The 18,392-nt window shown below is 38.8% G+C and overlaps 1 protein-coding gene across 3 annotated transcripts in view; it reads left to right on the forward strand.

Moving 5' to 3' along the window:
• SLCO5A1 (solute carrier organic anion transporter family member 5A1) overlaps nt 1–18,392 on the forward strand; it is a 135,401-nt gene that overhangs the window by 45,553 nt on the left and 71,456 nt on the right. For all 3 annotated transcript variants that reach the window (XM_077876618.1, XM_077876619.1, XM_077876617.1), the window contains exons 3-4: nt 7,151–7,283; nt 12,603–12,820. In XM_077876618.1, coding sequence (XP_077732744.1) covers nt 7,151–7,283; nt 12,603–12,820 — 351 coding nt within the window. The remainder of the gene's footprint in view (nt 1–7,150; nt 7,284–12,602; nt 12,821–18,392) is intronic.

Genomic DNA, 18,392 nt, shown 5'->3' on the forward strand with positions numbered 1-18,392 from the left:
GGCCAGGCATCACAGAGCACATGGGTGAGTAAGTGACTTTTGATCTGGCAATGTGGAGCCCTATTCACTATTTGGGATTGAGGCTTGGAAAGAGGTGACTAGTGATCTGTGATACTAGGATCTTTGCTGATTTTGATTGGACCCCTGGTTTCTCAAGTCCAGCAAGACTTGTGGCTCGCTGGTCACTATTAGGAGTTCTGGAATCATTTGTGATTCAGGAGCAGGTTAAGTTACTGAACGTGGACTCTGTAGAGTTCAGAGAGCTGTTCCCCTAGTTGCTTCTGACCCCACAGAACAACCCTATTTGAGATAATACCAATGTAGTCAAGTTGGGTTTTTGTGATCAGGAAGGAGGAGTGTCTTTTAACTCTGCCAGAAATGGAGGTGTCAGCTTCAAGAAGGGACAAAATAGGTGCAGGCAAGCTTTGCAGGATGCTATTAGCCTCCTCTCTCGAGTAGCCATTGGGAAGGTCAACCCATAGGACCCTCCCCGGGCCAGGTTGGAACTGGATGAGGAAGAGCACTCTGGTGTATGTGATTTAGTCTGTGAGCCTGCCTTGTTTTAGAGTCAGTGCTTATTCATCAGAGATCTGAGACTTAGAACTCACATTTTGTCATTATTGGATCATGTGAGATAGCAGTCATGGGGTCCAGCTAATCAGACATACTATGTGAAAATTAGCCTTGAGCCCAGGGGAGAATTAACCCTGAATCTTTCAAACTACCATCCTTAACTGGCTGGAAAAAGCCATGCAGGGCAGCTGAGCAGAATTACAGAGACAGTGGGGGAGATGGGCCTGGATGAGCTATGAGGCCAGCTGTAATGAGCTATCACCAAAACTGATCACAAAACAAGCATAATATAAGAGAAGACTAAGATAAACAAAGATTGTTAAAGGAAGTTATTACCAGAAGATACAAAAGGAGAAAGCACTGAATGTGAAAAATAACATAAAATTCAGGAATATAACAAAGATTCAAAATTTAAAACCAAGAGAGTTTATAAAAATAAAAAATTAGCCTAGAGTCACTTGAGTGTCTCAGTCAGTTAAGCGTCTGCATTCAGCTCAGGTCATGATCCCAGGTGTCCTGGGATCAAGGTCTGTATCGGACTCCCTGCTCAGCGGGGAAGCTGCTTCTCCCACTTCCTCTGCCCCTCCACCTGCCTGTGCGTGCTCTCTCTCTCAAATAAATAAATAAAATCTTAAAAAAAAACTTAGCCTACTATAAATAGGGCTAAAAACATAAGCAAACGTACTTAAGATATGAGAAATAGAAGGCAACAAATAATTTGAAAGGAAAACTTGATAGTTAATTTTAGATTGAAATTTTTCTGAAAAGTGTTTTAAAAAAGACAAAACACATTCCAAAAAAGTAAGAGAGCAGCAGCTAAAATATTTTATGAGTGAAAGTAAAAAAGTGGTATTAAATTAGAATAAAGGATAAATCTACAGGAGGAGAAAAATGAAAACTGTAAAGGTAAACGGGATTAAAAAGAGTAGTTAATGTGCTTTAGGGATGCTTGGGTGGCTCAGTGGTTGAGTGTCTGCCTTTGGCTCAGGTTGTGATCCTGGGGTCCTGGGATTGAGTCCCCCATCAGGCTCCCTGCAGGGAGCCTGCATCTCCCTCTGCCTATGTCTCTGCCTCTCTCTCTGTGTCTCTCATAAATAAATAAAATTAAAATCTTAAAAAAAAGTTAATGTGCTTTAATGTAAAGAAGAATAAGTGATCACAAAATAGGGTGAAAAATTATTTAAAAAGAAAATGAAAATGGAAGGTCTAAAGGTAAAACAACTTGGGGAAAGGTAAGTGAAGGATTCACATGATGGAGGCAGGAGAGGAGACAGTTATAAGTTGTTGTTGGGTCAGCCTTTCTCAAAGGTTGTTTCTTTGTCAGATCAGCCATGATGTCCAAGGTGAGGGCCAAGAGCTGGCCCCACCCTGTTGAAGGAGCCATTAGGCCTCCTTCATTTCCTTATTTTTTACCTTTAAAAATATTTTATTTATTTATTTGAGAGAGAGCACGCATGCTGGGGTGGGGAGGGACAGAGGGTAAGAAGCAGACTCCCTGCTTAGCATTGTCTTGACACAGGGCTTGATCCCAGGATTCTGGAACATGCCCTGAGCTGAAGGCAGACACTTTATCAAATGAGCCACCCAGGTACTCCAAAGCCCCTTTCACTTAATAGTGGCTTCTTAGCTCTACAAAAGCTCACCCAACTGAGATTGGTTTGGGGTGGGGGATTGTAATTCTAAGATTGGAGTCTAGTTCTGTGCAGCATGTGTAATAACACAAGGTTGATATAATCTTCAGAGTAATAGCCCCAATCAGAAATTGGTGATAGGAAGCAGCTAAGGATTATTAAAGGAAGTATGTCAGAGCCACATGATGACACATCCTTGAACCATAACAAATGTTCCAGAAGAATTTATTGACATAAGAAATGTTTGAGGTATTATATGAAAAAGCACATTATAGAGCAATAAGTACTGTATAATTCTAGCTACTTAAAACAATTATACAGTATATGAATAGTAAAAATATTTATTACTATTATTACCATCATTATCTGGATGGTAGGGATGGATTGTTGGTGATTTAAAAAAATTTTTTGTGTGTTCATATTATATTTTATAATCATTAGAGAAAAAAACCCTAAAAGTTATTTAGAAAGAATAATAGCCACAGGCATATTCTCAGCTTCAGGAAGATAACTCTATACTGGCCTTTGTGTGAGGAAAAAAAGGTCTGGATATTCTCTTTTCCCACTTCCATCTGCCCAGGCCATTGTCAAAACTAACTCCTGGATCAGAATTAGGATTCCAGAAATTATAATTTATTAAGGTAATATAAAGATAAGTATGTCTTCTGTTAAATAATGTATGCATTTGGCTTATATAAAATTAATATTTAATTAATTACATGTTAATTTATTATATTAATTAATGTTAATTTAATTAATATTTAATTACTTGTTAGAGAATGGATAGGTGATCATTCAACATATAAAAATACAACTTAATATTTCTTCATGTTTGTTATATCCTTAGCACTTTATATGCATAATAAAAGCAGGGATTCGAACCCAGGAGTTTGTAGTCTGTGATTTAACCACTGCATAGTACCGTCTCCTGCTGTCAAGGAGAAAGAGTTACTTCAAAAGATAAGATATAAACATTTGAGGAAAGAAATAAAAATGAAGAGCAAGGCATACTTTATTTCAAATGAATGGAATCGTCCAGGGTTCTCTCAAAGGGAAATGAAGCTGAAATGTATACAATCCAGGGGGAATGTAGCACAGTCCACTGGGGTGCAGGAGGAAGATTCTCCAGATGAGTCTGATGTTCTAAAGGACAACAGCCAGCAGCAGCTAAATAAAGGACATGATTTGAAACCCAAATATAAATACATATACAATCTCTAAAGTTCCTTGCTTTTGGATGCTGTTAACCGGGTTTAACTGTGACATATATGTGGTATGACTGAAATTAGACCACTCTTGAAACTTGGAACTTCTAGATTTATTTCTATTGCTAGTTCGATGGATAGCCTGTACTCCCAGTATAAGCTTCCCATCATGAGAGAAAACCAATGACCGTGTACTCAGATCTGATGAGACACAGTCATAAAACATGAAACTGTCCACTTGATAGCGATTAGTTAATATCTCAAGGGGTGATATACACTGAAAACAACTTTTATCACTGATATCTACTGTTGTTAATAATGACAGGACATTCACAGACTGGGAGTGATGAAGGTAATGAGCAATGGGAACAAAATGGGTCGAGTGCCTGCTACATTGCTTTGTCAGTGAACGCCACTGGCAAGATCCCTGCCTTCCTGGAGCTTATACTCTAGTTGAGGAGGACAGCTGATAACCAAGATGAACAAAGGAAATATAGAGTGTGTTGGGTGGCAGCATATGCTCAGGAGCAAAAGAAAGCAGAGGAAGAGTGGGAAGAATGAGGAAAAAGTTTTAAATTTTTAGATAGAATGGACAACCAAGCAAGGCCACAGTGAGAAGGCACTGTTTGAATACCTATCTGGAGGGAGTAAGTAAGGGAATGTACCATGTGGCTACCTAGGGGAAGGGCCTTACACCCCCTCCTCCCCCACACGCAGAGCAAGCACTAACACCCCCACATGGGAATGTGCCCGAAAGGCTGAAAAAGAGTAAGAAGGTCAATTTGACTGGAGCAGAGAGATAATAGGGAGCCGTGCCAATGTGTGGGTAGGTCTTTATAACCACACAAAAGGATTTGGGCTTTTATTGCAGGTGAGGTGGGAAGCCACTTGGGAGGGTGTGAGCAAAGAAGTGACATGACCTAGCTCATGTTTCTGGAGGGTTGTTAGGGCTGCTGTGTTGAAAATTCATTGTAGGGAAGGAAGGCCAGAAGCAGGGATACCAGTTGGAAGGCCTGGAGCAATTTTTCAGATGAGCGACATTAGTGGCTTGGGCCAAGCTAGAGGCACGGAGAAGGAGCTGCTTATTGGATGTGATTTGATGGTAGAACCAGCAGAGTTTACTGATAAATTAGGTGCAAGCCATGAGAACGAGGCTGGTGGTAAATACACATTATGCAGAAAAGTACACTGTGGGCAAATGTTTAAAATCTTTTACTGATAGGCATAAAGCACTGGATATATAATATGTCATCCACTGGAATGGACAATATGTCATCTACTGAGATTCTGAGGAGTTAGAAAAACCACTTAAGGGAGGATGAACAGTGCTGGACTTGGTTGGGCCTTGAAGAAAAGGCAAGATTCAGACAGACAGGAAGGCCTGGGGGTACTGTGGGTCCTTGAGGCAAGACAAGTGGCTTTGCCCAGGTCTGTTCTGAGAGTCAGTCTGCATGGAGCCCTGAGTGCAGGCAGTAGGTTTTAAGATGGAAATGGCCACGGGAGGCCAACTTGTCCTACCCTTGAACTCCAGATAGAGCAGTTTAGACATTTTTTAGGCAGCTGGGGGAGGGGGAGTGATTTGGAGTTTTAGACTGGGAGAATGAGTGATATGAATTTGCATTGACAATTTGCCCCTCTAATAAGCTCTGAATAAGTTCCAGTAGTTAATCAATTCATAAATGTTAGCTCAGTGGCCAGGATGGTTTATTTACTCAGTGGGACCATGTCAACCAGTTATTCTCTATCTCTATCTCTAGTGTTATATACTTACTGATTTATAGCTATAGCATATGTAGGATAGTTGTGACACTATATTATATATTGTATAATATATAGTACAATTATATAGATATCTGTATATACTTATTGATGAGAATGGTTCAGTGGGCCTAAGTGTTTGCCATATATTATAAACATTTTTCTTCTGATTACATAGCTGCATTTTATAAAGCTTTCTCTGTATTTTATAAAGTAGTTAAGGTTTTTTGGTGAAGGTTATTTAATTGGTTTTCCATTCACTGTATAATTGTGAGGTCTTGCCAGCACACATCCTGCACACTGCTGCTTGGCATTCCGAGATGCTGCACTCAAGTGCCCCAGGCATAAACAGTATGGTGGAAATACCCTTTTCCCTGTCTGTGTTTGTAAGACAGTCTCTTTCATGCCAGAAGAACTATTTTGGGAAGATGATTCATGTCACATTTTGGCCTCATTACAGTTTTAAGTTGTAAATGGTGCTGGTTTGCCTGGAGGTGTAAACATAAATTTTATCTTCATATGCATATTGGAAAACCTGGGACTGAAAAAGCAGTTTTTCTTCTTGAGTTCCGTTTCAGGCTATAAACAGAGAGGTTAACAAGATATCTATCAAAATTCTAATTTTAATTTTATTAAGAGCATGCTTCCAAAAGAATACTGATTCCTTGTGGCTGTGCTTCCATTCTCCACTTCCAAACACAGATGGAGAAGCCGAAGCACCTAACATCTTATTGTTACAAGCAGATGATTCTGTAAAATAGATAAACACTGTGCTTTCTCCTTTGAAATAGTGTGAAAAGTGAGAGCAGGTGTTAAATTACTGTCTGTAGTTATAAGTAACAGGAGGTACAAGTTTATTCAAAGTTTATTGAGGTGCAGAAGATAAAGTAAGGTGAAGCTATTCTGATTAGTTCAATTTGCTTTTTGGTAAATATAGTGCTATTTAAAGGATATGGCAAACTGTTATTTATTCAGTGGTTTAAATACATGATGGCAACAGAAATGAGAAATATGTGACCCCTGAGTTTATCATGCCAACAACACAGAAGTATCCTAAATGTATTTATAGATTTCTCCCCAAATAAGTAATTTTTAACAGGAAAAAAAGTGGGTTTGTAGTGTGGCTAGAGTTTTCTGTGACTTTCAAGGAATATCATATCCTATATGAAAATTTAAAAATTGTCAAGATTATTATTTTTTATTTGAATCACAGCAGTGAAAACAGTATAAAGGAATGGCAGTGAATTTATTGTTATTTTTTTGCTATAAGCCCATTTTGATGGCCAAATTTTTTTGGATAGAATGATACCCTTTCTGATCGACTGACACAATCCCTTTAGTGGAATGTGCTTTAAGAAATTATTTTCTAATTCAGGCTGTGAGTTGGTGTTGTTTGGATCTTTTCCCTCATGCCATTTAAGGAGATTTATTGATCTTTAAGATTCTTCAATTAACAGTAAACCAAATGCATTGTGAGCTCTTCTTTGATTCCAAAATGGTGATTTGAAAAGTTCCTTCATTCTGCTGGAATCTTCCAGCTGTGACAAGTGACATTTACTTTTTTTCTTTTTCTTCTTATCTTGAGATGATCTTTTATTTATTTATTTTTTACTCTTGAGACAACTTTTATCTTCTCTGGGTTTTCCAGTGACTTCTCATTAACTAGCACTTTCAGATATTTAAATTTAGTCAGTCTGGGGTGGGGCCTGAGCACTTATATTTAAAAAAAAAAAAAAAAAAGAAGCAACTGAAAAGCTGTCCAGAGATGATTCTCATATTCTAAAAGGATAACAGACAGCAGCTAAATAAAGGGCATGATTTGAAACCCAAATATAAATATAGACACATCTCTAAAGTTCTTTGTTTTTGGATGCTGTTACCTGGGTTTAGACATATATATGTGTGGTATGACTGAAATTAGACCACTCTTGAAATTTAAGTAATATGTTGCTGTATTTCACGTTTCCCCTTCTGTTTTCTCAGCCATCATGTATGTCATGGGAGCACTTGGTCCTGCAGTGGGATATTTATTAGGTGGACTTCTTATTGGTTTTTATGTCGATCCCAGAAATCCTGTTAACCTTGACCAGAATGATCCTCGTTTCATTGGAAACTGGTAAGAATTGTTTACTAAATTTTTCATTCCACTTACTGTTATTGATAGTTCAAGTCGTAGTACCCTTGTAGTTAAAGGGTAGTTAATTTTCTGCCACGGGAATATGAAAAACAGCTAAAAGTCATCTAGAAGGGAGTGGAAGGCAGAACAGTAATCCCCCAGAACTATCCATGTCCTAAAATCTCCGGAACCTGTGAATGTGTTGGCTTACATGGCAAAAGATACTTTGCAGATGTGATTGTTAAGGGTCTTGAAATTGGGAGGTTATCCTGATGTTGGGTGGGAATGGGCCCCGAATAATCACAAGAGTCCCTGTCAGGGAAAGAGGGAGGCAAGAAGGTCAGAGTAAGAGAAAGAGATACAGTGATTACAACAGAGGTTAAAGCAACATCCTTTGGAGATGGAGGAAGGTATGGTGAGCCAAGGAATGCTCTCGGGGCTCTAGAAGCTAGGAAACCCAAGGAAATAGGTTCTTCCCTAGAGCTTCCAGAGAGAATTCAGCCTTGCCAACCCACTTGAGACTTCTGACCTCCAGAGCTATAAGATAACTATAGCTTAAGTTGTTTTAAGCCACTCAGTGTAGAGTAGTTTGTTATAGCAGCAATGGGAAACTAATGCTGAGGGCTTGGGAGCACCAGCTTAATCCACCTTCTTGGGGGTTGAGGCATTTTTTGCTATAAATAGCAGAGTGTAGGGATGCCTGGGTGGTTCAGTGGTTAAGCGGCTGCCTTCAGACCAGGGTGTGATCCTGGAGACCTGAGATTGAGTCCCACATCCGGCTTCCTGCATGGAGCCTGCTTCTCCCTCTGCCTGTGTCTCTGCCTCTTTCTCCCTCTCTGTGTCTCTCATGAATAAATAAATAAAATCTTAAAAAAAAATAGCAGAATAGAGGAGGAGAAGTTGGCTGTGTTGGGGCTTTCCTGGGCCCTGGGGTCCTAGCTTTCATTATCTTTTCTGTGCCTTTTAAGAAATATTTTCTTCCCACTTCCTTATATCTGTGTTTCTGCTTTGTCAACCTTCCCGGACAGCCCAAATCTCCAGCCCCCCCACCCTTCCATTGTCACATTCTTGGTGAATCTTTTCACCCGTTAATTGTTTTTCCAACATAGTGCTGGAGAGATTTAGCTCTTCTCTCACTTGCTAGCCCTTAATTGTTTTGCTAAATAAGACTTAGAATGAGAACTCCAACTTTGGATGTTAGGTTATTTATCCACTTAGCTGGGACTGTGTTTCAATTCTTCATAACCCTCAACTTGAACAGAAGTGATTTAGTCATGATAGCAAGCGCTAACCAAAAAGTGTTGGCTTCCTGAATTCATTTAACGTGCATTAGTAATAGGTATACATTCATAAGACACGTTCATTTTATAACAGAATAGTTCAGGATTCGAAATTAGTGTCAACTAATTACTTTCAAAAGAGTTTCTTAGAGCACTGTGTTATCTCTGCATTTCATTATAAGATAATCCCATAACTGAAGTACGTGGGAATAATGCTTAACGCCGTCTGTTTTCAAAGTGGTTAAGAAATATTAATTAAGTTACATCACACTTCTTATTTTCATAAGCAGTGCTCTTTGAAGATGGATGTGCTAAGATCTAGATGAACCTGAGCTGGTGGAAAATTCAAATCGTACAAAAGGAAGTTCCCTTGTCAGCATTAGGGGAATAACACTGGAATTTTAAGTTCTTCACCAATAGTGAAATTTTTGGACTCAACTACTGTTTTCTTTGCAGTTCTGAAATAAATCAGAGCAAGGATTTTTTTTTTAATTCTCAGAAAAGTAGATCATTAAAATATGTTTGTGAACATTCAGTGTATATTCTGTGTTCTATATAGGTATCGGTGAAAAGAGTATGGCAATAAGGGAACATCTAGAGGGAGGGAGAAAAGGGAGGAGGACCAACTTGGGGCAGAGAGAAGGAATGAGACAGGAGATTTAGGTTTACGAGTACTTTATGCTAACTTTTAAAAGTTCTCTAGACATCAGTCCAATTGATGCAAAGCAGAGTAATTAAGAGTCCAGACCTCAAAGCCATACTCTCCAGGGTTTAAATCTCAGTCTGCCACCTAATAGTTGTGTGACCCTGGGGGAAGGAAGTTGCTTAATTTCTTTGTGCCTCAGTTGTTATTGTTGCTGTTTTTTTTTTTTTTTACATTTTTAAAAATGTAAATTCAATTTGCCAACATATAGTATAACACCCGGCGCTCATCCCATCAAGTGCCCTCCTCAGTGCCCATCACCCAGTTACCCCATCCCTCCCCATCCACCTCCCCTTCCGCAACCCTTTGTTTGTTTCTCAGAGTTAGGAGTCTCCCATGGTTTGTCTCCCTCTCTAATTTTTCCCACTCAGTTCCCCTCCTTTCCCTTATGATCCTTTTCACTACTTCTTATATTCCACATGTGAGTGAAATCATATAATGATTGTCCTCCGATTGACTTATTTCACTCAGCATCAGTTGTTGGTTTTAAAGAAATCCACAAAATGGAAGTGATTACAGTCTCTACTTCATAGGGTTGTTGTGAGGAATAATGAGTCTATATAAGTGGAGCTTTAAGTAGTTCTTGCGACCTAGTATGTGTTAGCTCTTTTTAAGTCCTTTGAATTTAATCAATGTTCAGGAACTTTTATTTTAATGATCCAATATTAAAAATGGGATTTTATTTATTGAGTAGCACTGTTTATAACAGACTTCTACCTTGACCAATGGCAGAGTTATTTGATATAATGCTATTTAGTCCAATGCCTAGCAATAATGGTGGATTTTTTCAACAGATAAATGCTGAAAGAGTGAAGGAAGGAAATGAATAATGCTAATGTTTATTGGGGGCTTACTGTGCGCCAAGCATTCTACTAAGAGCTTCACAAACATTTTTGTTTGAGCGTCATGTTTAAGCCTTCTATATATAACAACTATATCTAGTCACTGAGATTATGCCCATTTTACAGATGAGGAAATTGACGCACTGATTTGGATAACTTGCCCAAAGCCTCAGAGGCAGTGAAAGCTGGGATAAGAAACTGAATCCAGAGTGAAGCTCTTAGTCAGTATACTTAACTGGCCCTGTTTTGTGAATAGTCTCTGAGGAATGGTTTGTAAAAGGGACTTAGAGACCTGGCTTTTCAGTTTTATCTCTTACTGGTGGGTCTTTTCCTAACATATGACACACAGTTTCTGTCTTACTTAGCTTATCTCGGGGTCATCACTGGCCTCGTCATTGTATCATGCATTTTGTCAATATACTGAAGACCATTGAAGAATGTGGACCAGTTTGCTCTGCTTTGAAAAAACCCCAAACATTTATACGATTTTCATATATATATATTTGCTATAATTCTTCCCCTCCTTCTGTTATTTATTCTTATTCTGGACTACTAAAGTGAATCTTTAATGTTTGCATTGAATTTTAAGTCGATGGCTCTGAGTGGAGGTATGGGGAGGGGCTGAGTACAGATCAACAAAACAAAACAAAAAATCACAACAAAACTACCATGAAAAAAGCTACCATGAATTGATTGATTTGTGGGCAGGCATTTTTCTTTTCAGGTCCATTATATACATTGTCTTACTAATTTTGATGACTCCAAAAAGCAGTTAGTACTATTTCCTTTTCAGATGAGAAGGTTGGTTTGGGAAAGTGAAATAATTTCCCCAGGACCTTAGGGCTAGTAAGAGGTAAAGATAAGACAAAAAAACACATTTATCTGAAGCCTCAGCTCAAGAACTGTCCCATTTATTACGCCATTTGTCCTGTTGTGGTTTGGGAACTGAAGGGGTTCAAAGGACTTGAATGCAGAACTTGTGGAAAGAGATTCAAAGGTGATAGACAAGCAGGTGTGGATTACTAGTAAAGGCCTCATCAGCAGCCAGGTCCCTACAAGGGCCAGGTATGATCATAGCTATGTTCTCTGCAGACTTTTAAGAAAAATATTTATTTATTTATTTATTTATTTATTTATTTATTTATTTATTTATTTATGATTTTCTGTATTTATTCATGAGAGATGAGAGATGAGAGATATGAGAGAGAGAGAGAAAGAGAGAGAGAGAGAGAGGCAGAGACACAGGCAGAGGGAGAAGCAGGCTCCATGCAGGGAGCCCGACCTTGGACTTGATCCTGGGACTCCAGGATCACACCCTGGGCTGAAGGCGGCGCTAAACCGCTGAGCCACCTGGCTGCCCCTAAGAAAAATATTTAAACCTATCTTATTGTGTTTATTTATTTGGGAAATTTTTTGAGTACCTGATCTATATCAGTCACCGAGTTCTTTGTTATATACTGAATAATTGAAATTAATAGAAGTCTGCTCTGAGCAGTCTTCTCAAAATAAAGCCTTCCTCCCCCAGCAATTAAGATTCTTTATTTGATATACCTTTAAGTATCTTTGAAAATAGCACACTGGATTATTAATGACTGATTCATGGAATTATTTATTTATAGCATTCATAATCTATACCACATGATCTAACACTTAATTGTACACATTCTTGCATTTCTTGGAGATTGTTTCTTATACTTGTAGTTCCCTTACAAGTAGGTTGTAAGTTCTTGAAGACAGTGATCAAATATAAATGTCTTCAGTGGCCCTTATGGTTAAGTATTGTAAGGGTTAGCTAAGAGGGTCAATATATTCTTAAGTGTTTGCAGAAAAATATTTGAATGCCACTAGTAATTTAAAATACCTTTCACATGAGGTATGAATGGTTTTCTTTTTTTTTTTTTTTTTTAATTTTTATTTATTTATGATAGTCACAGAGAGAGAGAGAGAGGCAGAGACACAGGCAGAGGGAGAAGCAGGCTCCATGCACCGGGAGCCTGATGTGGGATTCGATCCCGGGTCTCCAGGATCGCGCCCTGGGCCAAAGGCAGGCGCCAAACCGCTGCGCCACCCAGGGATCCCCTGAATGGTTTTCTTCTAAGAAAAACATGTCTGTTTTGGCCCACAAAACATGCTATAGAGTCTATATTATTTTTCTATTATATTTATGAGTTATAGACTTATTTTAATATTTTTTGACTTATGAAATGCACATTATAGCAGAACTAACAAATATTTCAATAAAATTCTAGTCAATTACTAATTATAATGTTCATTATAAAACTAGTATGACTATCGGGTAGATTTCTCATTTATAATATAGAAAGGGAAAAGTCCTATGTTTTCTTAGTTTGTCCAACTTCCTACTGCTTTACAATTGATGAAGGTGAAAAGTTTTCCCTGGAGAATTTTATTACCATGAACATCTACTTTGCTAATTTGTTCTCACTCATAATGCAAAAGCCATAAATGCTATTCACATTTCCCAATTTTTTAGGTGGAGTGGATTCCTCCTTTGTGCCATTGCAATGTTTCTTGTGATATTCCCAATGTTTACTTTTCCAAAAAAGCTTCCTCCTCGACACAAGAAAAAGAAAAAGAAAAAATTTTCTGCTGATGTTGTTAGTGATGATGATGTTATGAAGGAGAAATCAAACAATAGTGAACAAGTGGACAAAAAAGTTTCTTCTATGGGATTTGGAAAGAATGTCAGAGGTAAAGTATATATTTTTTGAGTGAATATGTGCACAGTATTTTGTTTTGTTTTTTTTCTTTTTTTGCACGTGGTATTTTAGATCAGTGCTACTCAAAGTATGGGTCCCGGTCAGTGTTGCCTACCAACTGTTACTGGCCTGTGACAAGATAAGTACTGAAACTTTGAGTAAGCATTGAGGAACTTTTAAATTTTACAATAATTTCATGCCTATCGAATCTCATAATAATAATAATGAACCAGGCTTACATTTTGTGTTTTAAAATTTTTGTTTTCTTATAATTCATCTTTAATATATTTTACAAAAGTACCAGTACATGATAGACTGGAAATATTAATTTAGAAATGGTTCTTCATCACAGATTGCTTGAGAAGCACTGATTTAGATCCTAAAGATACAGATTTTTATATATGTCATTTACTGTCAAGAGAGATGTCTGATTTTTAAAATATTGCATTGTATGATGAATGGTTTGTTTCAGGGGAATGATGGGTTTGTTAGTGTGTCCTGATCCTCACCTAAATATAAAATCTACCATGAGACAGCAATCTCATTCAACAGTGGCTCTGTTAGATGTTTGTAAGTGGCCATAGAGAAGAGTAGCCAAGGAATGGGCCTCTGAATATCCAGAAAGTTTCAGTGATGTGTACTTGTCTATTTTTTCATTTTTATTTGTCTTAAAAACAAGGACTTTATTAAAACTAGGTTAGGTAAGCTCAAATCTAAATAATTTAAAGTAATTTTAACCATGCAATATTGTTCAATGTACAGTATATCTGTTGAGTGACTGTGTAATCTAAGAAACCTATAATGCTACATTCCCATTAATTTCAGCCTATTTCCTAAATTCTCTGAATTGATTTTTTTTTAAATTAGGAAGCATAATATTTACCAAGTGCTTACATGAGTTAAGGTTGTTTTATGTAAAATTTACCTAGATAATTTACCTTATCGACTAACTTTATCGTTGATTGTATAAATGCTAAAGCCAAAGAGGAACCTTTCAGGCCTAGAAGGATGTTACTAATATATTATGGAATGTCCCTGCAGCCAAAGAAAAATGATGGTTAGATTGGACTATTTTTAGGACTATATTTGTTCAAAGCAAGTGAAGTCGCATTTCTTTGAAAATGCTCCTTCCCAGTTATGTTTTAGATCTGCCTCCCCTACCTGCCCTCCCCCACCCATTATTTTGTGACGGTGTGTACTTTTGGGACTGCCAAAATTACCTTTGCTCTAATACTGTCAAGGATTCTTTAGATGCTAGTGTGGACTGAGCTCTTACCATGTGGACCAACCCATCATTTTTCTTGGATGTCTTATAGGTCATACAGGCTATTACCAAAGGAGTAATTTTTTTTTTTTTTTTTACAACTCAATTGAGAGCAAGTTTGGTATTAAAGAATTTACAACACAGGAGTAGACTTAGAGTTTAATTTATGAAGAATATAAAGTAGACTGAAGGGGAGAAATCCCAGATGTAGGTAAGCTAAGTTGTGTATACTTATAGCTTAGGAGCAGATGGCTTGAATGTGAAATATATGCTCTGTTGGATAGTTGAGATAAGTAAGAGAAGACTGATGTCAAACACCAATGATGGATATGACCTTACAGGGTAATGGCATGCCTTTGGAAGATAAAGTGTAGACAATGATGTTAATGACCTGTCTGCCTCTGGGACCTTATGGTCTTCCTGGTGGAGGCCTGCTGACTGCTGGTCCCTGCCTGAAGGTCTGCAGATCTTCCTTGCCTGAAGGTTTTCTTTGTGGGCTGGGAAGCCTGTTGGCTCCTGCTCGAGGCTGGCATCAAGTGCCAAGGAATTAACACTCTCCCACCCTCACACAGCAGTCTTAACCACTGACTGATGAATACCCCAGTGTTGATGGGTGAGACAGTTTCTGAGTTATATTTATTTCTACATCCCTCGTAGGCTGCTCTTGCTTCACGTGCATCACATTTACATTCCCCGAAGGGCATTTTCTGAGCCTCCCAAATAAACTGCATGGACTTGAATCTTTGATTCAGGATCTACTTCTGGGGGGAAGGGCACCTTAATTAGGCATGCAGGTTCAAAAGCTGTCATGGAACTTTAAGATTGTTTTTCCAAATTGAATCTATATACTGTTTTATTGCATATTATCTTGTACTGCTAGGGATTTCTCTTCTCCACCTTTTCTAAGCTCAATATGATAGATTAGGATGTTATTTTCTTTTAAAGGAAAGAATAAGAGGAGTCTTTTGGCAGTGATGGGTAGTTGGTTTATAAAATCTGTTTCCTTTCGGATTTTCTTGTCAGTGTTTCTGATACGTGCTCAGCTTTTTCATCCTATGCCTTCATTGTGATGACTGATCTCATGTCTGCATCTAAATCTCCCGATTAAGACACGGAGCTAGTTCATTTTTTACTTTCACTTGCACTGAATTTTCTAATTGTATTTAGACTGGAACGTCAAGAACCATTTTCTCCTGTTAGAAAGGAATCCTGTTGTAATGGGAGTATAAAGTGCAAATGTTTTGCTAAAAATGATTCAAACGATATTGATGATGTAGGAATAATGTTTGAATACAAAAGTATTTAAAATTAATTCATATTTTTATTTTATACTTATTGATTTCTTCCAGATTATATAATACATATCGCTTATAGGAAATGACAGTCTAATATTTAATCTGATTTTCAAAAGGACAAATTAAATCTCTGGGAGTCATTCAACTGTTGACATAATTTTTTATTACAAAGTTGAGATTCATCAGTAAGGCCTTGAATTAAAGAATTGTTGCTAAGGTTTCATTTTGAGTTAAATCTGAGGTTTTTTTTTAAGATTTTATTTATTTATTCATGAGAGACACAGAGAGTAGAGAGACAGAGAGACACAGGCGGAGGGAGAAGCAGGCTCCACGCAGGGAGCCCGACGCAGGACTGGATCCCAGGTCTCCTGGATCACACCTTGGGCTGAAGGTGGCGCTAAACCACTGAGCCACCCGGGCTGCCCTAAATCTGAGTTTGATTCTCAGATCCTCTTTTCCCTTGTCCTGCTTTCTGGGAGGGGGGGGGGGGGGGCTCCTTTAAGGCTTTTTTTCATATTCAAAATTTGGATGCCAGTATTAGCTTCTTCAGAGAGGAGGTGGCAGGATGTCTAAGTTAATAACTTGTATGTCCTTAAAAAATGATTTGGGCCATACAAATCTACTCTCTGCCTCCAAATTTAAATGATAGACATTGGGAAAATCTGACTCAGTGTTTCTTGATTCTTATTATAAATTATGCAGGAATAAGACTGTTTTTAAAACACCACAAAGGAGAAAGTAGAATTTTTAGTGTGTCTGAATCACCTTTCCATAAAGAGATTAGCATTGATTGCATCAAATCTTACCAACAAAAATAAACACTTAAAATATTTAACTGGATCAATTTTCCTGAGGTTTGAGGTAGAGCGTTTTAAAGCCTTCCAAATTTAGCTGGGTATCTTCCTAAAAAGAAAACTTTGGGTGGCAGTTAATCATAAGAAAAATTTTATTTTTGTGTCCACTTTTAATCTTTTAACTGCTTAGCATTATTAGTAAGCATAAAATATAACAGGTTTTTCTCGGCTAGACTTTTGTCTGTGTTAGACTGCAACATGTTTATAATCCTAAGTAAAATAGTACTCTGAGATGAGGAACTGCTTTATTTTATTTTATTTTTAAAAAATTTTTTTTTTAATTTTTATTTATTTATGATAGTCACAGAGAGAGAGAGAGAGGCAGAGACACAGGCAGAGGGAGAAGCAGGCTCCATGCACCGGGAGCCCGACGTGGGATTCGATCCTGGGTCTCCAGGATTGTGCCCCGGGCCAAAGGCAGGCGCCAAACCGCTGCGCCACCCAGGGATCCCAGGAACTGCTTTAAAGGGGCTATTTGAAGTTAGGAATTTTGGTCACTGAAGGATTGTGTTGTCATCATTTAATTCAACGACTAAGTCACTCTATAAGAATTCTGTACTCCATGCTGCGGTGGAGATGAAGATGAGTGAGCCAGGGTTTGCCTTCAGGGAGCTTGTAGTCCAGGGAGGGAGACAGGACAAGTACAGATGGAAAGACCATAAATGAGGACAGATGCAATGGTGTGAAGTTCAGTGGCAGGCAAGGGAACATCTAGTTGAGGGATCAGGAGAGGTTTCGCGGAGGAGGTGGGATTTGTGGAGAACCTTGGCAGGCTGGGAAAGTTTCAGTAGGTGGAGGTGAGATGGTTCCAGTCAGAGAGCAAAGGCAAGGTCAGATTGTGTAGATGTATTTGGGAACACTGAGCAAGTGTATTGTGGTTGGTGTGTGGGTTGTATGTGGAGATATCTGGGAGATGAGGTTGGGTGGGGGGAGGGTAAGGCAGGGCCATGTTGTTCATAGAGAGCTTGAGTTCTAGTAGCAGGTATTTGGCAGCACTCCATTCAGTAGAATAGGGAAGGAAAGGGGTAGAAAGGGAGGAGGTGGCCCAGGTAGAAAGCTGTGACAGAGTCCCAGTGAGAGGTGGTGATGGTTTTGACTAGCAAACAAGGAAAGGACAGTCGCCTGTGAAACTAGTTCTCCCTACCTTTATCCTTGTCCCCTCTTGCTTTCAACTCTGCAGCCAGAAGGATCCTATTAAAATGCCTCTTCTCTGCTCATAGTCCTCTGCTTTTACGGTCTCCTATCTCTCTCTCTTTTTTAAAAAAATATTTTACTTATTTATTCATGAGAGACACAGAGAGAGAGGCAGAGACACAGGCAGAGGGAGAAGCAGGCTCCCCATGGGGGAGTGGGACTCGATCCCAGGTCTCCAGGATCACGCCCTGGGCTGAAGGCAGGCGCTAAACCTCTGTGCCACCCAGGCATCCCACGGTCTCCTGTCTCACTCACAGAAAAGTCTCTTCCCTGGATGACCTACCAGGGATAGAATCTGGTCCCTGCTTATCTGTTTAACCCCATCTCTCTCCTGCAGCCCCATTTGTTTATTTCACTTCAGCCATATTGGGCTTCTCAATGGTCCTCAAACCTGCCAGCATTGCCAGGCATACACCTCATGGCCTTTGCCTTTGATATTCCTATGCTGGGAATGTTCTTCCCCAGTTCCCTTCACTTCCTGCAGGATATTACTCAAAGAGTCTCTTCTCAGGGAGGCCTTGCTTACTCACCCTATTTAAAAATCTCCAACTTCCTCTCCAAAGCTTTTCTAAAGAAATTTTATTTGAGAGAGAGAGAGAGAGCACATGTGTACAAGGTTGAGCATGATGGGTGGGGGTGGTGGTGATGCAGAGGGTGAGGGAGAAGCAGACTTCCCGCTGGGCAGCCAAAGCTTCTTATCTCCTGCCCTCTACTTTTCTCCTTAGTACTCATCATTGTCTAACATACCATATATTTTACTTATCCTATTGTTGTCTCCACAGTGGGAAAGTAAGCCCCATGAAGGCAGGAGATATTTTGTCTACCACGTTCCCTGATGAATTTGTACCACTTTGTAGATACTCAGTCAATATTTGGTGAATGAATTTTTGAGAAAGGAGAGGTTATGTCTATAGATGTGGCAACTGTTGAGTGATGATAAGTCTGTATAATCCAAGA

This window comes from Canis aureus, chromosome 28 (assembly GCF_053574225.1).
Source record: "Canis aureus isolate CA01 chromosome 28, VMU_Caureus_v.1.0, whole genome shotgun sequence".
Taxonomy (NCBI): Eukaryota; Metazoa; Chordata; class Mammalia; order Carnivora; family Canidae; genus Canis; species Canis aureus.